We start from the raw sequence: 23,260 nt of genomic DNA, 5'->3' as shown, positions 1-23,260 counted from the left end.
TCACAAGACATGGATGCTGAAGAAAGTACAGAGAGGACAGAGGGAGAGAGAGAGAGAACAGAAGGAGAGAGAGGACAGAAGTAGAGAGAGAGAGAGAGAGAGAGAGAGAGAGAGAGAGAGAGAGAGAGAGAGAGAGTGTAAACCCCACCATCCCCCGATAGAGGGACTCCCCTTATCAAACATTCAGAGATTTTCCTTCCACCAGGCTGGCGAAACAAGTCCCCCCTGGAGGTGGTGGGAGACACATACTGTACTTCACTGTAATGGAGCCCTCCACAGTCACAATGTCCTGACTTCACTGTACTGGGTTTTCCACAAGGCGCTGCAGGACCAGAATCTGTAAAACAGGGGTCCCCAAACTAAGGCCCGGGGGCCGGATGCTGCCCGCCACCCCCCTTTGACCGGCCCTCCACCTCTCTGCACCTCACCATTTAAACTGGCCCAAAGAAGCAATCCTATCTTGTCGTGAAAGTTTGTCACCTCACTGTAATATAAACAGGCCTACCATTTCTATTGTATCACTCCTAAATTGTCAAACCTTTGCTTGCTATTTTTACATGGTTAATGGAAATTAAAAATAATACCTGTGGTATTTCAAATTGAAAAATATGTGAAGTACTCACTTCTTTTGCAAACTTGTAATGATGAACTATTTTGTACCAGAAAGTATGGCTATAACAGGCAGTGGCCTAGTATAAATCCCACATGATTGATCCCAGCCCCTGATCCCAGTCAGGAACGATAATGTGGCCCCCAGAGAAAAAAGTTTGGGGACCCCTGCAGTAAAACATACCACGCCACAGTTTTTTTCTATTTTTATGGATGAAACACGCTATACACATGCGTAAGAAAGTAAAGTATCCTCCGCGCTCCTTTATTTCACTATCTGGTTCGTCACGGGAGAGGACTGAGTTATATATGAGAAGAAAAAGTTAACTGGAGCATCTCAGATGTGAAAGATTAATTTTTATTTAGAGCGCTGATCTGTGTTGATAAAGTTGTATCTACTGACTGTACTGGGTACTCCAAGGCGCTATCTGTGAAGCATGCAGATCCACAGTTCCTTTTTATGTATGAAATGTGCAGTACACATTCAGATTATTATGATTATGATAATCATTATTATGACTATCATTTGCTTATGTCAATAGTGATAGCGATTTTTATTATTTTTCTCAATCATATTCAAATTCTTGTAAAAATTTGTACGAGCTTAAAGTAGAGTAACTTATTTGATCCAGATGGAAGTTAAGATGTCCAGCAGCATACACAAGTACACAAATTATAATAATAAACATTGCACTGCACATTAAAGATATACTAGCATACAATCAGACATTGAGCATCAGACATTAGGTAGATCACAGAGTGAAATAAAAACACGTTGACAAGGTAATACATTTATTGAATGTTGTAATACCATTATACATGGGTTCTACATTTTTGTTTCCCCCTGGCTGCGCGTACCTAGCTGCACACAACTCAACCTCTGATTGTTGGAAACCGCTGTCGGTCAAAAAATTAGCTCACGTGGTTGGCTGCCAGTGTCTTGCCCCTCCTCATAACATCGTGTTTACAAACACTGCGAACCCATGCATATTATTTTTTAGCCAAGCACTGTGAGGTCCATTCCATATCACTCTTGCTTTAAAACGCTTGCAGTTCTTTTTTTCCCTCCCCCTCCATGGGCTCTGTCACTCAGCTGGGGTGGGTTGGAGGTGGATATCTCAGATCTTGCCCCGACTGCTAATAATCCATTAACCTCCGGAAACGAACACTGAATTGAAGGAACGTGTGTGTCACAGGTGCTATTTAAAAGCACTGCACCGCCATCACATCGCGGCAATTATTCGCCTTATCCTTACAAGGTAACACAATTAGCCTATCCTGGCCTCTCTCTCTCTCTCTCTCTCTCTCTCTCTCTCTCTCTCTCTCTCTCTCTCTCGCCTCCCACACCATTCCCCCCCCTTTTTTTCTCCTCTCATCTTTTGTGTTTTGTTCTGCCGCCCGCCTCTTGTTTCCTCCTTCCGGTCCCTTCATCTTGTGCTCTCTGTTTGATGCCGTGCTTGACTCGCCCGCTGGCGAGTGTGAAGTTCGCCGCCAAGACTGGCAGTGTGAGAGCTACACTTCCCTTTCTCTCTCTCCGTCTCTGTCTCTGTTTCTGTTTCTTTCGCTCTCTCTCTCTCTCTCTCTCTCTCTCTCTCTTTCTCTTTCTCTTTCCCTTTCTCTTTCTCTTTTCTTCCTCTCTTGTCTTTTTCTTCTTGTCTCCGTTCGTCTCCCTTCCTTTTTCTCTCTTTCTCTCTGCCCCCCCCCTTCTCTCCCGTCTCTTGTCATCTCCTTTTCCTCTCCTCTCCTCTCCTCTCCTCTCCTCTCCTTTTCTCTCCTATTGTCTCCTCTCGTCTTGTTTCCTCTCCTCTCCTCTCCTCTCCTCTCCTCTTCCCCTCGTTTCCTCTCCTCTCCTCCCCTCTCCTCTATTCTCGTCTCCTCATCTCGTCTCCTCTCGTTTCCTCCTCTCGTCTCCTCTCGTCTCCTCCTCTCTCCTCTACTCTCGTCTCCTCTCCTCTGCTCTCCTCTCCTCTCCTCTCCTCCCCTCTCCTCTTCCTCTCCTCTCCTCTCCTCCCCTCTCCTCCCCTTTCCCCTCCTCTCTTCACCTCTTGGGCTAAATCTGGCGATGGCTAGGCAGAGAGAGAGAGCGAGAGAGAGCGCGCGAGAGAGAGAGAGAAAGAGAGAGAACGACAGAGGGAGAGAGAGAGAGAGGCCATCTCTTCTTCCTAATGATGAACACCTCCACTCCAGCTCCAGACAGTAATTGCCCTCGTTCCTCCACTCCACTCCTTACACACGCTCACACACGCACACACGCACACACACACACACACACACACACACACACACTGACTCTCACACCCATACACACAGCACACACATGGATTCTCTCTCCCACACGTACGTATGCACACGCGCACGCACGCACACACACACACACACACACACACACACACACACACACACACACACACACACACACACACACACACACAGATGCCAACACAACAGACGGCTGGCAAACTACACATTCAGGCGTGTATACCCACACACATACACACACACACACACACACACACACACACACACACACACACACACACACACACACACACACACACACGCTCACGCGTGCAGATGCCAAGGCACCGGACGGCTGGACGGCCGGCAAACTAACCTGTGCTAACAGGATTTATTGGGCCATCTGCTGAGGAGCAGGGATCCAGCTGTCTTGCCCTCCACCAGATGCCCTCGCCGTATAGCCCAACCCTTTCACCTGCGGCACGGCAGCCATCAAGTGTGTGTGTGTGTGTGTGTGTGTGTGTGTGTGTGTGTGTGTGTGTGTGTGTGTGTGTGTGTGTGTGTGTGTGTGTGTGTGTGTGTGTGTGTGTGTGTGTGTGTGTGTGTGTGTGTGTGTGTGTGTTTGTGTGTGTGTGTGTGTTTATGGCAGGTGCCCATTTATTTCTCAGACAGTCTGGCTCGGCTATCGCTCCTTTCGGACTCTCGTTCTCGGGTTCTCTCTCTCTCTCTCTCTCTCTCTCTCTCTCTCTCTCTCTCTCCCTTCCTCCCTCTCTCTCTCTCTCTCTCTCTCTCTGTCTCACTCTCGCCCCCTCTCTCTCTCTCTCTCTCTCTCTCTCTCTCTCTCCTTCCCTCCCTCCCTCTCTCCATCCCTTTCTCCCTCCTTTAGTCCCTATGCCCATCAGTCAATCTGGCTATCGGTCCTCTCGGACTGTCCCTCTGCGTCCCTGGCTCGTCCTCTCTCCCTCTCTCTATTGAAAGCAGTCTAACTCTTCTTGGTCTCTGTCCCACTTACTCACTCTTATTCTGTGGCGGACCTACAACGCGTTGCGCTCCGGGGCGACATCCCCTCTGATGTCAAAAAAAATAAAAAAAATCAACAAAAAACGCTCATAGCCGACAACATCCACTGATAGTAATGTTATTATTACAACAATGTGGTAATAGTGTAGAAGCGATTAAAACTATTTTTTTAGTATGTTCATAACGACTGTTGCGAAATCCGTTTGGGGTGGGGTTTCGCAATGGGGACGGGTTTCGCGACAGTGCTCCCCCCTCTCAGGTGCCGCCCTGGGCAATTGCCCAGTTGGCCTGCCCTAGCACTGCCCCTACTCTTATTCAGTCTATCTCACCCCTTTGTCTCTACAGCCCTCAATACTCCAGTAGTTACAGTAGTCTGGCAATTTCTCCTGACGGACTCTCCCTCTCTTCCCAGTCCATACATTCCATACGTCGGGGCCCTATCGTAACACGCACAAAATAGAGTCGAGTTCTATTTTCAAGCTACCGCTTGCTGGCCCGCCCATGCTCCGCGCTTACACCACACTTTGGTGTGCAAGGATTTTTTTTTATTTCATGTTTTCTAACCGTTTTGGACTGATCACGGATACATTTGAACACAATTCGCCTATGCCCTGTGCTTGCAGTGTGAACGAGTCGTCACTCATTCTTATTCACTCTTTTCGTCTCTGTCTCTGAGTCTCTACACCTATCTGCTGTACTACTATATACTCTGTCAGTCTGGCTGTCCCAGCCCCAGGTGTCCCCATGGACTTTCTCTCTCCTCTCCCTTTGAGGAGTACCATCACAAATATGTGATTAGAATTTTGCCCAAATTTTGAGTTCTCATTATGATGTCATAAGGACTTTGCAAGATTTTTAACACAGACTTCGATGGGAGCAGTAGAGTGTTCAAGTAAAATTCTAGAAGAACCTGGGGAAAGTCCTTACTCCTCAAAGGGCTATACCAGAGATTCTTTAAGTATATAGAGATATGCCAACATAATAGGTGTCTATGGGCACCTAACATGACCAGGTTCCAGTCTGCCTAAAGGAGCGTGTCATAATGCTCCTACAATGAATAGAACAGTCCTTAGGTCTGCCTAGGTCTGCCTAAGGGGGGCCATAATAGAACCAGGAAACAATGGGCCAATGGAACCTCTCTCTCTCTACTCTCTCTGGCTATACTGTATGTCTGTGCCGCTGCCGTGACCCTGGCATGACACACAGACCCTTCCTTGCTCCCTCTCGCTCTCTCATTCACTCATATTGTCTAAAAACACACACACAACACACGTACACACACAATACACATTCTTACCCATTGTCTTTCTCTCTTTCTTTCTTTCATTATACACACACCCACACTCACACACACCACACAGCTTCTCTCGATTGTGCACACAGGCATGCACGCATGCACGCGTGCACATGCACGCACACACACACACACACACACACACACACACACACACACACACACACACACACACACACACACACACACACACACACACACACAGACCAACATTTAGGCGTGCGTGGATGTTAGAGCACCTGTCTGACTAGAAAGGTTAAGACCATGGGAATGTGTCTCTTAAAGAGATTAGAGAGGCTAACAACGGAGACCCACTGATCTGAGAGAGAGAGAGAGAGAGAGAGATGGGGGGTGAGAGCGAGAGAGAGAGAGACACACACACAGAGACGCACAGAGAGACACACAGAGAGCGAAAGAGGCCGCAGCAGGGGAGAGAGAGAGCAAAAGAGAGAAAGAGAGAGAGAGAGATGCTCGATGGAGCCTCAAATCCCTCTGGAGCCCTCTCTGTTGCCGATGTATCAGGCAATGTGACCACCATTCGGCTGTAGCTGTACGGTACTTTTGCATATCACTTCAACCTTCAGACTGAGAAATATGACTACATCCACTTCAACTCTGAATGGGAGATAAAGATATGCATGCTTAAAGCAACAGTGTTAAGGCATAGAGAGTGGATAAGAATCTCTGGTTAAGGAGTACTTGACATTTCACTCTTAACATGTATTTTGATTGCATGCGGTGTGGTCAGTGGGAGGCAAATGACTGGATCTCCTGAAAAGCTAAACATACGGTATATAGATGTAGGGCTGTGACATTATTGAATCGAATCGTGATTAATCATGATACGCAGTCACGATACTGAACCGCGATGCAAGGGCGCAATATCGATGATGTCCTTTCAAGTTCGGTTACCCTTTAGTCCAGAAAACATCCACATATTTTATTTTTGGTCATTTTTAGAAATTAGTCATAACCAAATCTGGATCATATGTGCCTTATGAGGATATTCTGTATATACTATATCTGCCCCGGTGTTTTCATGACGGAATAGCAATGCTAGAGGCATTTAAATGCAAAGAAACGATATTAGTCATAATGGCCAGCTCTACTCATAAGTTCACAGACGCTGTGTGTCTCTTGTGTAGAAATAAACCTGGCCAGGTGTTTTCATGTCTTATTTTTTTATTTTAAATGCAGAAAAATGAAATTAGTTTTAATGACTAGATCTACTCCAAATCATAAGGTTACAAACCCTATGTGTCCCTTGTGGGAGAAATAATATATCTTGCCCAGGTGTTTTCGTGTCTCCCTTCCCCAATTACGGCAGGTGTTAGTTACTAATGTGGTGTCATTAATCAGGAAAGGAATGTTGCCAGGTCTGCTCATTTTCACCATCTCCCAGTGTGAATGCCATGATTAGGTCAAGCTGTCAACACCACTGCTAGCAATTTGAATGCTACAGTCGTGATTCATGACATGTGCCTGTGCCATGTGCTTCTTTTTTTCCCTCTCTCTCTCTCTCTCTCTCTCTCTCTCTCTCTCTCTCTCTCTCTCTCTCTCTCTCTCTCTCTCTCTCTCTCTCTCTCTCTCTCTCTCTCTGCTGTATGTAGGCCACACATGACCAGAAAAAATATGTCACTGCCATCTTGGTGTCTCATTAATGGCAACCTATATAGTATGTAATAAAGCGTGTCGTATAGCCTAGTAGGGGATGCACATTGCATCCAAGAAGGGCTTTGGGAAGGTGCCAAATAGCTGAGGGAAAAAAAGAAAGAAAAAGGATTTTAATGTTTTTTTTGGAGGACACACTAAAGGAAAAAAAAATGCATTCCACTCATTTATTGACTTATTCGTTCTACCCTACCGTATATACCAGAAAAGTGTAATTCTGCATTTGTTTTGCTTCAGCAGAGGCTCATTTGACTCGTTTCTGTGCTGTAGGGAGATGCAGAAGAGAGCGTAATAGGATGACTAGATGCCTTTTCTACTCTGGGCGTTCGGGAGGCTCATTTCTGTGCCTTTGGTCGAGGTGATGAAAGCCCTTGTTTTTCCGCTTGAAAGCTGAAAAAGCGAAAGCGGAGAGAGGCCCAATGTCACCCAGAAGGGTAGTTGTACTTTCCACTGGCTCAGGGAACACCTGAGAGTCAGGTGTGCACCCTCGCACACACAAACGCATGGTCGCATCACGTGCACACGCCGCGCACACAAATTCACAGACATACTCTCTCTCTCTCTCTCTCTCTCTCTCTCTCTCTCTCTCTCTCTCTCTCTCTCTCTCTCTCTCTCTCTCTCTCTCTCTCTGTCTCTCGCTCTCTCCGTCTCTCGCTCTCTCCGTCTCTCGCTCTCTCCGTCTCTCGCTCTCTCCGTCTCTCGCTCTCTCCGTCTCTCGCTCTCTCCGTCTCTCGCTCTCTCTGTGTCTGTCTCTCTCTCTCTCTCTCTTTCACTCTCCAAAAATATGCACACACACACACACACACACACACACACACACACACACACACACACACACACACACGAGGAGTTGGTGACAGATGCTGCAGTTTGAGTACACCTAATGGAAAGCCACCCCCCCCCCCCCCATCACCCCCCCCACACACACACACACACACACACACACACACACACACACACACACACACACACACACACACACACACACACACACACACACACACACACACACACACACACACACACACACACACACACACACACCTCTACCTCTACCTCCCCCTTCCACCTCTCATGTCTCCCCATCCACCTTTTAGCCCCCGCAATCTTCCAAATGGAATCTATTTTCTATGCCTAATTTGCCAAATGTTGCGTCTCGGCAGACCCTGACAAGGAGACGGTGAACTTGACACGGGTGTCAAAACCACAAGGCCTCTTCTCTTCTCTTCTCTTCTCTTCTCTTCTCTTCTCTTCTCTTCTCTTCTCTTCTCTCCTCTCCTCTCCTCTTCCCTTCTCTCCTCTCCTCTCCTCTCCTCTCCTCTCCTCTCCTCTCCTCTCCTCTCTCCTCTTCTCTTCTCTTCTCTTCTCTTCTCTTCTCTTTCTCTTTCTCTTTCTCTTTCTCTTCTCTTCTCTTCTCTTCTCTTCTCTTCTCTTCTCTTCTCTTCTCTTCTCTTCTCTTCTCTTCTCTTCTCTTCTCTTTCTCTTTCTCTTTCTCTTTCTCTTTCTCTCCCTCTCTTCTATCCTCTTTCTCTTTCTCTTTCTCTTCTCTTCTCTTCTCTTCTCTTCTCTTCTCTTCTCCTCTCCTCTCCTCTCCTCTCCTCTCCTCTCCTCTCCTCTCCTCTCCTCTTCTCTTCTCTTCTCTTCTCTTCTCTTCTCTTCTCTTCTCTTCTCTTCTCCTTTTCTCTTCTCTTCCTCATTGTCACTTTGTGTCCTCAGGGCTCCGGGTTTTTAAAGTTTTCCTCCCCCTCAACTTTTCTCCTTAATTAACAAGCTTGGGGTTAGGTCGTGGACGGGCTGTAGAGAATGGTGGTTGTTATTTTTTGGACTAGATGTTCCCTGAGAAATGTATTTGTATGATACTGTTGGTGTAGGTTTTTTGTTATGTTTTGAGAGCTCCCTCTGAATACAAAATTATTGTGGACTGAGTAAGGGAGAAAGATCTGTAGTTTTGGGAATTCTCCTGCATATATGGTACGAGATGGTACTATCCTGCAACACAATCAATACGATGAAGGGATGCATGTCATAGTGATTTGTCGGTTGGTCTTAGAAGCATCAATTTAAAATCCTGGGTTGAATCCACTGAGGATGGCGTTTCCTTACCTGGCTCTTGCCAGGTGAAATGTGGTTCCGTTCCGCCTCACATCACCGGAGGCGTGGCTTTATCAAAAGTCCTTGCACCTGAATGGCGTAACTGCTTGAATGTCATTTTTAATGATATGCCTTGTCAACCTCTTACAGACTCAACAACACTGTCGAAGTTGCAGAATCCATGTCAAGGCACTAACGCGACCCACCATTATTGTCTGACACTGCTGTCCTCTTTTCGCTTATTTTCTCTTCTTCCAATCTACGTTCAACCTCGTTGACTGCATCATGTTTGTGAAAATCCTTCCCGGTGATCCTGATTGGTGTGTCAACTTCCAGGCAGGGGTATTTATACGAAGTGTGAGTGTTCACACCAGGCAATTAATAATTGGAAGAAATGGGCCCTGAGTGCTCACTGTATTAGCCATCACAGAGGACCATACCCATTCAATTACCCATGATGCAATTATCTCTGTTGGTGCTTGTTGTACTGGTGTGCTTATGCTGGGGTTGTTTATGATTATGGTACAGTCTCTCCTTCTGCTTGTCATGCTCTGTAGCTCTCTGTCGGTTGCCGTCTCTTTCCATTTGGCTCTCTTTCTCAGTTGTACTGTTGCTTCGCCTTTCGTTAAATCTCTCTTTTAAGCTGCCTTTCTTTCTTTCTTTCTTTCTTTTTTCTTTCTTACTTTCTGTCTTTTTTTCCCTTCCTTCTTTCTGTCTTTATTTCCTTCTTTCTTTTTTATTTCCTTTTTTCTTTTCTTTCTTTCTTTCTTTCTTTCTTTCTTTCTTTCTTTCTTTCTTTCTTTCTTTCTTTCTCTCTCTCTCTCTCTCTCTCTCTCTCTCTCTCTCTCTCTCTCTCTCTCTCTCTCTCTCTCTCTCTCTTTCTCTCTCTCCCCAGCTGATTGCTCTCTGTCTCATCACGATTAGACAGTCATTGTATGCTCTTCAAATGGTTTCCGTTGTCCAGAGGGACATCGTTTTATATTACTATTTCTGGAAATAAGCTAATTCCACACCTTGCCTCTAGTTAAATAATTGAGGTTTACCTTTCTCATGTTCGTCTAGCCACACTCTCTGAGTCTGGCGTCGCAATTTGTACCTTCAAGCTAATACGTGGTCCCATCTGGTCCATTGATACTGTATATGCTAGATTGGAAGTGGGAATCATATCACCAGACAGGAGAAAAGTAAAACTCAATTATTTAACTTGAGTGGAAGTGGGAAATGGTGGAGTATGCCTTTAAGGCCTTTTAATTGTCATTTTGAAGGTCATTGTTTCCGACTGGACTTGTGGGTAGAGGGGTGATAAAAGGGGGACATTTCCTGCCATCCTGCTGCCAGACTCCCTACAGTAAGTGACCAGTGGCTAAGTGGCTAGTCTCAGCCTAGCACAAAGTGTCAACAATTAGCACTTGTGCATCATGGTATCCATATGATGGCATGCAACATGTACACATGAATGAACACACAACACATATAGCCCACACACTCGATGTATTGTTTTTTCTTATTTCACGTTTAATGCTATAGGAATTGTGTTTTAATATTACATGTAAGTGTTTTTATGTTTTATGTGATGTTTTATGAGAATAGGTAGCCTGATCAGGGACTGGGGTAGCAAACTAGCCATCTGGCTATAAACCTTAGGTTTATAAACGTATAAATATAAACCATGTTTGTAATAAAGTGCACTGCACTGTCATTGTCAACTACAAATAAAATACTTTCCACACACTTGGATGCCAATTTCTGGCCCAATTACTAGCACTAAGTGTGAGTGCTTAGTAGGGATGAAATATATGGACAAAGGCTGTTTTTATTTCTATCCATTTCTCTTCGTTCAATGCTGAGGCAGCCATGACGAGAATGACTATATGTGTGAGGGAATGAGCGTGTGAGTGAGTCACAATGACTGAGCAAGTGCTTGAGTGTGAGCGTGTGTGTGTGTGTGTGACTGTGTGTTCACCACCCTTCAGGTGCACTTTTTGTGTCAGTAAGAATATAATGAAGCCCCCGTAAATGCTCTACGAATCTTGGCTAAATATGAGCATCCTTCCCTCGGCTGACATTTATGTCCGCTTCAAGATGAATCACGCGGCCCCGTCGGCCTTCTTTGTGCTTGCCCATTATTCTCAGATGAAATGGCTGCGTGGCTTTTCACTCCAATTTTACAACTCCTAAGTGGAGCTGTTTTGATTCCATCACCTTTTTTCCCCTCTTCTTTCTTTTCTTCCTCTCAACACTGCACACCTACAGAAGAAAAACATTAAATGGTTGTGCTTTTTCAAATTATGAGACGATTAAGGTTTTTTATGTTTTTACTGGGTGTCACGTCACTATGCAGTTGTTGTCTTTTAGGCCGTCTTTGTTCTAGACAGAAATGAAATTGAAGTTATTTTGAGTGCTCACACTGTTTATTCAGGAATGATGAAGTGACTGAACATTGTTTGATCTTACAAAATGTGTTACGTCAGGCACAATTTAGCTAAGTTGAGCTTACATGGATTAGAAATCAATTAGAATTACTTACCGTGGTATCGAAGTGCATATATGTGCATATATATAACAGTTTGTTTGGAATAAAATTATCTGATGCGATTAAAAATTGTAGTCTGTCTGCCACGTGTAGACTTTTAGTTCCAATTAAAGTTCCAACTACAAATATGTTCATCCTTTACCTGCTGTCTGTTGTTACCATATAACACATTGAATCATACTTGTAACTGTCATTTAAACTCTACATTTGGATTTTATTATCTGATTTGAGTGATACCTATCAAAAAGACATCTGTCTGTTAAAATTTTAGTCTATGTGTGTGTGTGTGTGTGTGTGTGTGTGTGTGTGTGTGTGTGTGTGTGTGTGTGTGTGTGTGTGTGTGTGTGTGTGTGTGTGTGTGTGTGTGTGTGTGTGTGTGTGTGTGTGTGTGTGTGTTTGTGTGTGTGTGTTGTGTGTGTGTGTGTGTGTGTGTGTGTGTGTGTGTGTGTGTGTGTGTGTGTGTGTGTGTGTGTGTGTGTGTGTGTGTGTGTGTGTGTGTGTGTGTGTGTGTGTGTGTGTGTGTGTGTGTGTAGAATATAATATGTGTGCTGCATGAATGTGTCATGAGTCTTTATAGTACGCTGGTTTCTATGGACCATTGTCTGGTCGTCTTCCCATATTTTTAAATTCACCATGACAAAGAAATGCAAATGATCTAATCAAGTGTTGCTCTTCATTCCAAACAAGTTAATTTCCAAAAAAAAACGTATTCCCCTACCACCTTTTAGATAATGACATAATTCATTTGCAATTTGTAAGGGGAGAATTGATCGCCTCTTTCGGGTTTGATGTGTTTCCAGAAATATCCGTATTAATGAGCACGGCCAAATTGGATTACGTCGCTTTTTTAATGTGCCAGGAGTGTGCATTTGATTTAGCAGATGAGGAAAAAAGTGTAAACTCTTGATTACGTGCGTGCGTGCGTGTGTGCGTAGGTGTGCGTATGTGCGTTTCCCAGTACGTCATGCCCTAATTCACAGAGCTGCTCTCCCCTTACCAAGCCTCAATCAATCATTGATAAAGATTTTCAACGAATTCATCAACTCATTATTTGGCACACCTGTGGGGCCTGCATACCTCCACACTACACGCACGCACGCACGCACGCACGCACGCACACACACACACACACACACACACACACACACACACACACACACACACACACACACACACACACACACACAACCCCCACATATATCTAAAACCCCCACAGTCTGCACCCCTTCATATCTCCAATATCCCCACACACAACTCCCTCCCATCCCCATAAACACACACACCTGAAGACACATGCACCACAAACATGCTTCACACACACACACACACACACACACACACACACACACACACACACACACACACACACACACACACACACACACACACACACACACACACACACACACACACACACACACACACACACACACACACACACACACACACACACACTCACACACTTCAAGACACATGCATCCCATACATCTCCAGTGACCCTCCACACATTTCCCCCACACACCCTCACACCGCCCCACATCCACTCCAATATCTCCCCCACACAATCCCCCCACACCCGTAACCCCTCTCCTCTGCTCTGCCAGTCGTTGATGAAAATTACATGTGGTACCCTTGATGGAAATGAAAACCTCCCATGTCGTCTCCCCCCTCCCGTCTCCTCTCCTCTCCTCTCCTCTCCTCTCCTCTCCTCTCCTCTCCCCTCCTCTCCTCTCCCCTCCTCTTCTCTTCTCTCCCCTCCTCTCCCCTCCTCTGCCCTCCTCTCCTCTCCTCTCCTCTCCCCTCCTCTCCTCTTCCCTCCTCTCCTCTCCTCTCCTCTCCTCTCCTCTCCTTTGGGGCTGAAATCGAAAACATGAGGGGGGCTAAAGACTACTCCACTCTCCCACCTTGTTCAACCCCCCAGTGAGAGCAGCTCAGGCCAGGCATAGTTCCTGTGGTGAACCGAATCTGAGAGAGAGAGAGAGAGAGAGAGAGAGAGAGAGAGAGAGAGAGAGAGAGAGAGAGAGAGAGAGAGAGATGGATGAAGAGAAGAGCGAGAGAGGAAGAGAAGTAAAAAAGGACAGAGTGTTTGCGAGAGAGAGAGATAGGGAAAGAGAGCGAGAGAGAGACGGAAAAAAGCGGAATAAAATTGGAAGTTGGAGTGTTGAGTGAGTTGGAGGAAGCGTGAAATCCCATCGGGCCCCCGGGTCAGCGGCGGAGAGCCCCAGTTCTGTAGTCTGCCGGGGCATTATTAAATATCTCCCACAAGTGGAGGAGAGAGAGAGATATGGAGGAGGAGAGAGAGAGAGAGAGAGAGAGAGATGGAGGGGGGAGAGAGAGAGATGGAGGAGAAGGAGAGAGAGAGAGAGAGAGAGAGAGAGAGAGAGAGAGAGAGAGAGAGAGAGAGATGGAGGGGGGAGAGAGAGAGAGAGATGAAGTAGAAGGAGAGAGAGAGAGGGAGAGAGAGAGAGAGATGGAGGGGGAGGGAGAGGGGAAAAGGGGGAGAGAGAGAGAGAGCGAGAGAGAGAGAGAGAGAGAGAGAGAGAGCGATAACAGGCCTCTACCCCCTACCTGGTGCTGCTACTACTACTGCTGTGCTGCTAGCCTCTTGGGGAATATTGATTCGTGTGTGTGTGTGTGTGTGTGTGTGTGTGTGTGTGTGTGTGTGTGTGTGTGTGTGTGTGTGTGTGTGTGTGTGTGTGTGTGTGTGTGTGTGTGTGTGTGTGTGTGTGTGTGTGTGTGAGGGGACCTGACAGGAAGAGAAATTCGACAGACAAGCTTTTGCATTAGAGAGTAGATTGGGGCTGACTGAGAGCACCTGCTGCCAGTCTGCTTCGTGTGTGTGTGTGTGTGTGTGTGTGTGTGTGAATAACTGTGTGTGTGTGTGTGTGTGTGCGTGTGTGTGTGTGTGTGTGTGTGTGAGAGAGAGTGTGTGTGTGTGTGTGTGTGTGTGTGTGTGTGTGTGTGTGTGTGTGTGTGTGTGTGTGTGTGTGTGTGTGTGTGTGTGTGTGTGTGTGTGTGTGTGTGTGTGTGTGTGTGTAAAAGTGCGATTGTGTGTTTTTCCGGAACATCAGGTTGTAGAGCTAGTTACATGGGTTCTATGTGTATGCTCCTTTGGGTGTAGGAAGATTTTGTATAGATTAGAATTTCAAATTTCTGCATATGTGGGTGCGTACATGCCTGTCAGTAGATGTAAGTTAGCATATACTGTACATGTATATTGAACAAGAAGGACTTTTCTCCTTTCTGTCTGATTTGAACCCTATCTTTCTCTTTTTCTCACTCTCTCCCTCTCTATCTATCTCTCTTTACTCTCCGTCGCTCTTTTGCGCTCTCTCTCCCTCTCTCTCTCTCTCTCTCTCTCTCTCTCTCTCTCTCTCTCTCTCTCTCTCTCTCTCTCTCTCTCTCTCTCTCTCTCTCTCTCTCTGTCAACATCAATGTGTCTGAGGTAATAGCTAACAGTGTGTCTTATTGTTGGCATGACAGGTAGAAGTGAAAACTTTCTGACTATCTGACTTACGGCCCATACCCACACAGATAAATTCCGCTCCGCTGTCATTGACTTTGAATGGGGCCGATATCGCGCTTGACAGCACGGAGGTGAAGCGATATCGCAGCGGGACGCGATTTGATATAGATGATCTCTCTATATCATGCAAATTTGATTGTCCAATAACCAATTAGATGGGCGTATGGGTAGCAAGGGCAGGAGTTACAATTTTTTTAGAAAAACATGGCGGCGATTTCTGTGATTTCCAACATCACGTTTTTGCTTAATATAAAGACCTTAAATGCTTATAAATGTAATGACTACCACCGATTGATGTAAAAATGCACCACAAACTTATGTAACACAATTAAGTTACCCCGCATTGCCATTTGATCACTCAATGTTCTGAGCTAACCGGGTAAGCTAACGTTAACATTTTACCAGAACCAGGCAGCTACAAGCTTATATTAGACTACTTCTGTGCTTCTATAATGATAACGGGGCTTAAATGTTATCTAGGACCAAAACACAATTGTATTTAAGCCATGTACACACTGTGTTGTGATATTGGATAAGTAATGTGTGCAAACAACCATTCGCCATTTGCTATCTCGCTCGGTCTGCCCGCTGTCTGCCGCGAGAGACAGGCCGAGCCGCGAAGGTTGAAAGGCGGGTGAGAAGCATAGTTAGCCCCCGGGGAGAATCTGATGGGAGTATCCGTGACCACACCCCCAGCGTGATACTGCGCACCGCGGATTCCGCCTGGCAGTTAACCCAGTGGGTACTAGGCGTGAATCATTCTGCGGTGGGTCGTGGGCCTGTATATGTTTATGTGCTCACATACGGCATTGGCAGGGCATTGGCTTAAGTTGGCAGGACAGGTAGCACTTAAAACATTCTGAATATCTGGTGTGCGTATGCCGTGCAGGCGTGCGTGCGTGTGTTGCTGCGCGCTTTCTGTGTATGTGTTATCAGGACGGGAAGCAAGCGATCATTGATGTCCATGTTAAACAGGTCTTCAGGTATGATGGTAGGGTGAGAGTGGTGAGAGATGAGTGTGTGTGTGTGTGTGTGTGTGTGTGTGTGTGTGTGTGTGTGTGTGTGTGTGTGTGTGTGTGTGTGTGTGTGTGTGTGTGTGTGTGTGTGTGTGTGTGTGTGTGTGTGTGTGTGTGTGTGTGTGTGTGTGTGTGTGTGTGTGTGTGTGTGTGTGTGTGTGTAATGTGTGTGTGTGTGTGTGTGTAGTGTGTGTGTAGCTCTGTAATTCGTCCATGCCTTTTTGATCCATCCCCGGGGGCCGTCCACGTTCATCCGTATTCATCCGTCCCTCCATTCCTCCATCCATCCTTGCACCCTTTCATCTCTCTCCCTCTTTGATCAGTTCGCTAGAAGATTGACGGGCAGGGGCTGCACGGAGTTGTATGTGGCAGAACTCAACCAGCATTCTGAGAGTGTGTGGATTCTTTATAATATCCTCCTAACTCCCGTCTTGCGTTGCTCCCTTGCCTGCTTGTGGCCACGTGATAATGATCTGTCACTGACGACAGAGATGTAATTTCAATATCTCACCAAAAGCGAACATTTAATTTCTTTTTCTCATTTGCCGGATGGTGAAAGAAGAATAGTCCCCCAAAAGTTGTTGTGGCTAGGCTGACGGCGGGGAAGCTTTATTGTTTTCTCCTCGGAGGCGGGGCATCAGTGAAACGCGAGGCCACAAGCACAGGTCAAGCACAGGATTCCGCATATTAGAATATTAGACCATTTATTACTTCCTCTGGAAGCTGATTCCAACGCTTTGCAGCGTATCAGCTCAAGGCGGCCTCTGCTAACTTTGTTTTGCATATACGCAAAGCATGCATTTTTGTGTTGAGCGATATATGTGTACACAGCAAGCACATTGCTGATGGTGCTATGCAGCTTGAAGTCAAACTTTCTGAGAGCAGCACACAACAAGCCTGAACTCACCAGACCATTAGTAGAGTAGTGATACCCATCTAGAAGGAGATTAAACTGTCCTTTTACATATACACAGACTCGCCTATCTTGCATTTTTTGTGTATAGCAATATATGTGCATACACATTACCTATAGTAGTTCTATAAAGAACATAAAGTATGTGTAGCTTTCATATCAGAAGTTTAAACTTATTACACTATTAGAGATACTGATTCCGAAGGAAATTGAAGTGTTCACTTATACGCATAGTACGCCTTTTTGTATAGCAATATACAGTACGTGATTTGAACGACTTTTCAAAATCAAAACCTGTTTTTGCCGCACTCTCAATAATCAGTGGTATGTGTGCGTAGAGGTACACCATACAGATTGAATGTAGTGTCGTAGTGCTGTGCAACTTCCAAGTCCAAGCAACACAAAATATGTGTATGTCGCATATGAGAAGCTTGAAACATTACACGTCATTAGAAGACAAAGAGTATGAAATTATGGAATTAATTCTAAAGGAAATGAAGGCGTCTGGCTGCATATACGCGACGCGTATCATTCATTTTTATCTCGCTGTGCAACTTCAAGTCCAAGTTACGTACTGCACTTAGAGAACATGCATTCTCTCTCTTTCAAAATTGCACACTGCAGTGCATTGTCTTCTTGCTGTAGAATGCTACGGCTTAATGTGCCTGTTACATCCATTATGCAGACTGTAGCAGTACATAACATTTCGCACTTACACTTAGGGTTGCGTAACATTACATATTGTTGCATGCATACACTAATGTACAGTACGTTTAAGTCATCTTCCATAGCCCAGTGGGTCCATAGCTCTGTGTGTGTGTGTGTGTGTGTGTGTGTGTGTGTGTGTGTGTGTGTGTGTGTGTGTGTGTGTGTGTGTGTGTGTGTGTGTGTGTGTGTGTGTGTGTGTGTGTGTGTGTGTGTGTGTGTGTGTGTCTGTCTCTGTCTGTCTGTGTCTCTCTGTGTGTGTGTGTGTGTGTGTCTGTGCCTGAGCCTGTGCCTGAGCCTGTGTCTGTGTCTGTGTGTTTGTGTTTGTGTGTCTGTGCACATATTATGTGCATATGTTGTGTGTGTGGGTGTAGTGTATGTGTGTCTTGGTAGTATCTGGGCTTTACTACTAATTAGTATGCAAAACGTATGGTCCAATACAGCTGTTTAAATTCAGAGTGCAATGTTTATTGGCTTGAGAGGAAGAGAGGAGGCCAACAGGTCTTTCCCCAATCCTCCTAGTGCCCTCTCTGAGATGTTAACAGTTGCAGCTAGACAAAGAAGGTATCTAAGAAAGCCAGTATCTAAGGTTTAGATATCTTTTTGTTTTTTCTTTTAGACTTTATTATGGACAGGACAGTACGAGAGGTAGACAGGAAGCAAATGGGGAGAGAGACAGGAAGGGGTCGGCAAAGGAGCCAGGCCGGGAATCGAACCCGGATCAGCCGCATGGCAGGCGAGTGCCCTACCGGATGGCCACGGCAGGGCCAGTATCTAAGTTTTAAAGGGTCCCAAAAGGGAGTGATGCAGCAGGATGTCTCATCCAATTGCAAGGGTCCAAAGCGATTCGAAATCAACACTTGGGGGGAATGGAGTAAAAACTCCTCATGCCCTGGGCCAGAAAACAACACAGACTGAGTTACTTCAATACAGAGATTGGGATACAAATAGTACAATAACCTTAAAATAATATGTGTTGAATTTGGGGACAGTATTCCGATGCCTTCTGTCTGCATTCAAAGACGGGCGAAAGTTGAATGTCTGCATCACATAGTCCACAGACTAGCTTGTGACCTGTAGAATTTTATATTTATTTTCAAATAATGGACGTTGTGGATAAATCATATTCTGAGATGTCATACCCTTTTACCCCTCACAATTTTTCCCCGTTCTGCTGCTGACAGAGAGGAGAAAGGTTTTTAGAAAGACCAAGTGCTCGAAGCACCTGTTGAACTTCCTGCATTGCCTTTTACAACAAGGGGTACTCATGCTGCTGTCACTTACTTACAGTTGACCATTGAATCTGACCATAAAAACATATGGGCCATACTTGAAATAGCAACAACCAGAACAATAAAACCCTTTTAACATCTCCAGCTGTAGAGCTTAGTAAGTGCTTACATTTTTTTTTTGCCTTTTACAACATTGGCCATTTGTGCTGCTACTGTGACTTACTCACAACTGAGCACCATTTTGTACATGACATAAAAATAACAAGAACAAGAAAACAACCATCTTAACATCTCCAGCTTTAGAGCTTTGTAAGTGTTTAGATTTTTTAGGACTAGCCAAAATTGCTAGTCAAGAAACCAGCCGAGCTTGGCCCTGCTGTGGTCTAGTGGTAGGATACTGGGTTGCTATGCTGGCGACCCGTGTCCAATTTTGACCAGGGTCATTTACCAATCCTCCCTCATTTCTCTCTCCCACTTGCTTCCTGTGACCAACTGTCTTCAAAATACATGTATAAAAAGGCCTAAAAAAATGTTTTTTTGTTTTTTTTAAAAGAACTATCCAAGCTTGTTTCTTTCTCAGAGGCAAAACCAGCATGAAAGTCAGCCGTGTTACAGCTAACAACACTTGAGGCCACCAGGCCCCCTGTGGTTTCACACCAAACTTCTTATCCTTGAGAAATGACTGTTTTTGGTCTTGTTATACAAGAAAGAGAGGGGGGAGAAAAACAGCCAGACAGAGAAACGGATAGATAAAGAGTAGTTTTCAATTTTGCTTCCCTGACATGTTGAAAGTGGACCTGTCTTTCAAAGAGAAGCACCAAGACCAGACAGCTGGCTCCGTCAACCTTGCTTAGTGTGGGTATGGTGCTCAGAAGTGCATTTCACAATGTTGCACAAATTGATGTTTTACTAAAACATTTTTTTGATCACAAGGTCCAAGACGCCTTCCCATTTCAGTTGCTTTAAGAGTCAAGATATTTGGCCTCAACATCTTTGTTGTTTTTCTGTTGAAAATACAGCAAAGGGTGTTGAGCAGAAGTACTTTAATGTTCTCTGATAAGTGGTCTGTGTGGACCTCCACGATAACTAACAAGGCTGCTAGACCCCCCCGCCCTGTTGTTTTCCTCTCTTTTTCTTATCCTTGAGTAAAGATTATTTTTTGTCTTCGTTACTCATGTAAGTAAGGGGAAACAAGAAAGCAATAGAGAACACAGGAGAGAGAGAGAGAGAGAGAGAGAGAGAGAGAGAGAGAGAGAGAGAGAGAGAGAGAGAGAGAGAGAGAGAGAGAGAGAGAGAGATGGATGGGGGGAGGGAGATCTGGAAAGAAGGAGAGAGGGCAAGGGTATTGAAAGAGAGCAGTAGAGAACGAAGGAAAGAGACATTCAAGAAATGATAAGAGAGAGAATGATTGAGAAAGAGAGATAGAGACAGACAGAGAGAGAGAGGGGGAGAGGAAGGTAGAAAAGAAGGAGCAAGGTCCCATCAGATCGCCACTCACACGTACACGTAAGCAGAGAAGCCGACAAGGGGGGCAAAGGGGACAGTTGTCCCGGGCCCAAGGAAAGAGGGGGCCCAGAATTGGGACCTGATTACATTGTACTGTATGGAGAGGGGGTCCCTTTTAGATGATTGTTCTCCCGGGCCTGGTCAAAGCTGTCAGCGGCCCTGCACGTAAGCACCAAGGGGGTGGTGAGTGTGTATACCCAAGACGACCTCGGCTGGCTCCCTCCGTCCCCAGCGGGTGCTACAGTATCATCATTATCAGTGGCCGTGGATGCAACGCCACCCCTGCCTGCTTTTTGCTCCCTTGTAGGCTTGCCACCCTCCCGTGTGTGTGTGTGTGTGTGTGTGTGCATGTGCGTGTGTGTGTGTGTGCGTGTGTGTGTGTGTGTGTGTGTGTGTGTGTGTGCGTGCGTGCGTGCGTTTGCGTGCGTGCGTGTGTTTGCACGTGCGTTTGCGCTGTGTGTGCGTGCGTGCGTGCGTGTAACTCCTTTTATTCTGTGCGTGCGTGCGTGCATTAGTGAGTTGTCTGTGGCCCTGGATGCTGCACGCTGGGTGCTGACAACATCAGCTGGCTCCACAGCAAGGTCCTCACCAACTGTGTGCGTGTGTGTGTGCGTGCGGTTGCGAGAGCAAGGTCCTCTCCAGCTGTGTGTGCGCGTCTGTGTGTGTGCGTCTGTGTATGTGCGTGCGGTTGCTAGAGCAAGGTCCTCACCAACTGTGTGCTTGCGTGCGTGTATGTGTGTGGTTGCGGTTGCTAGAGCAAGGTCCTCTCCAGCTGTGTGTGTGCGTCTGTGTGTGTGCATGTGTACAAGAGCAAGGTCCTCTCCAGCTCATTTCAGAACCGCTGCTCCGTGTCTCTTATTTAGCCTGCAGCTCCGGTGAGTCAAACACAGGGCCGCTGACCGCTTTGGCGGGGCCCAGGACGAAGTCCTCTGAAAGGGCCCCCCACCCCATACATTTAATGTAATGAGGACCCAATTATGGGCGTCCTATTTCCCAGGGCCCGGGACAACTGACCCCTTTGTCCCCCCTTGTCGGCAACCCCGGTCAAGCAGGACAGACAGACAGATGTGTGCAAGGCCGGTCTCTTTATTTTCCGCTCACACTTTTTCTCACTCTTTGCTGCCATTTCTCTCTCTGTCTCTTTCTCTTTTTCACACTTTCTTTCGCTTTGTTTCTCATTCTCTAGCTCTCTCTTTCATTCTGTCTCTCGCTTTGTTTCATTTTTTCTCTTTCTATGATTCTCTTTCTCTCTCTCTCTCTCTCTCTCTCTCTCTCTCTCTCTCTCTCTCTCTCTCTCTCTCTCTCTCTCTCTCTCTCTCTCTCTTTTTCCCCACTCTTGTAATGGCCCCGCTTGGCCTCCCTGGTCGTCTATCTGCCAAACAGCATGTCTGAAAAGCTGCAGGAATCTGTAGTCAGGGCCTCTGGTGACCATATGCAAAATGCCAGCAAGCCATCGCGCAGCAGCAAGGACATTTGTGTCATGTGTGCTGGTGTACTGGTTTGTGTGGTGTACTGTGCTGGTTTTTAACTATACATGAACTGTGCTTGTTTGCTCGCACCCCAAGACCTTGTAAGAAACAGTTGGGAGTTGAGCACACTTTCTAAAAAGACTGTGTGTGCTGGTGTACACAAGGCAGCCCAATGGCCTAATGGTTTAGGAGATGGGTTTTAAATCAGAGGGTTGCAGGTTCAAATCCCACCCTTCCACTCCCTACCGCAATCCATGGCTGTGGTGCCCTTGAGCAAGGCACCTAACCCCATACTGCTCCAGGGGCTGTAACAAATACCCTGTAAATAACTGTTAGGCGCTTTGGATAAAAAGCATGGACTAAGTCTATGTAATGTACTGTAATGTAATGTAATGCAGTGTAATGTAATGTTTACGAGTTTTATTGTGACTTACTTCATGTTCACCTAATTGGTTTTGATTGTTCTGCTTTGTGTTCTGATTGTTTCTGATTGCTCCGCCTCTCTCCCTCCCACAATTGTTCTCATTGGCCCACTCCTTACCTAGTCTCCTAAACCTCCGTTTTTGCTTCTCAGTCTCCCTTCATGTTCTCCTCATTGGTTCTAATTGGTTCTACCCTTCTCTCTTTCTCCTCCTTGTGTTCTCTTCTCAGGTCTACATCCGCATCAAGGATAACGAGTGGAACGTGTACCGGCGCTACACCGAGTTCCGGGAGCTCCACACCCACCTCCGCATCCAGTTCCCCCAGGTGGACTCCTTCCACTTCCCCCCCAAGAAGGCCATCGGGAACAAGGTTAGTACCGCAGAGATGCAATGTAAACAACACAAACCATCTTAAAGGAACAGTCCACCCTTTTTTTATTTTCACATATTTACAGTGTTTCCCCGCATTATTCACGAATATGCATATAATTTTTGTCTATGTGTTTCCATTGCCTAGTTTAACAGTATAGGCAAATTAAGCGTAGCAATGCAAGTCTATAAGGGCAAACAAAACATCATCACATGTACTTATAAAGTACTTTAAAATTAATGTAAAATTCACCAGAGTGCAAATCAGCTATTTAATCCTGTCCTGTGATCATTTGTGACTTGATGCTAATGCCATTCACTTCCAGTGATTATGCTAAGCTATGCTAATAATTCTGATCCAATAAATCTATTTACTGAAATGAAGAAAATGATATGCACATTCATGAATAATGCTTGGAAATACTGCAAATATGTGCAAATAAAAAAGGGTGGACTGTTCCTTTAAGTTACTCCGTATTTAGCGGTCCATTTTAGCAGGGACAGGCATTGGCTAGCAGTTGAAGCAGCGGTGCCCGTTCCCGCACCAGTTACGTTACAAACTAAAGTGCTTACCTGCATGGGGGCCGCTAGGGGGGGAAAAGTGGTACAGATTCTAAGGGTACAGATTCTAAGGGCCCAAGCACTG

The 23,260-nt window shown here is 45.8% G+C and overlaps 1 protein-coding gene across 1 annotated transcript in view; it reads left to right on the top strand.

The window, feature by feature from the left end:
• snx29 (sorting nexin 29) overlaps positions 1-23,260 on the top strand; it is a 272,778-nt gene that overhangs the window by 196,797 nt on the left and 52,721 nt on the right. The window contains exon 21 of the mRNA XM_063220583.1: positions 22,475-22,615. Within this exon, the coding sequence (XP_063076653.1) occupies positions 22,475-22,615 (141 nt within the window). The remainder of the gene's footprint in view (positions 1-22,474; positions 22,616-23,260) is intronic.

Source organism: Engraulis encrasicolus, chromosome 17 (assembly GCF_034702125.1).
Source record: "Engraulis encrasicolus isolate BLACKSEA-1 chromosome 17, IST_EnEncr_1.0, whole genome shotgun sequence".
NCBI lineage: Eukaryota > Metazoa > Chordata > Actinopteri > Clupeiformes > Engraulidae > Engraulis > Engraulis encrasicolus.
Note: the sequence above shows the minus strand (reverse complement) of the source record. Positions and strands in the feature narration are given on the sequence as shown.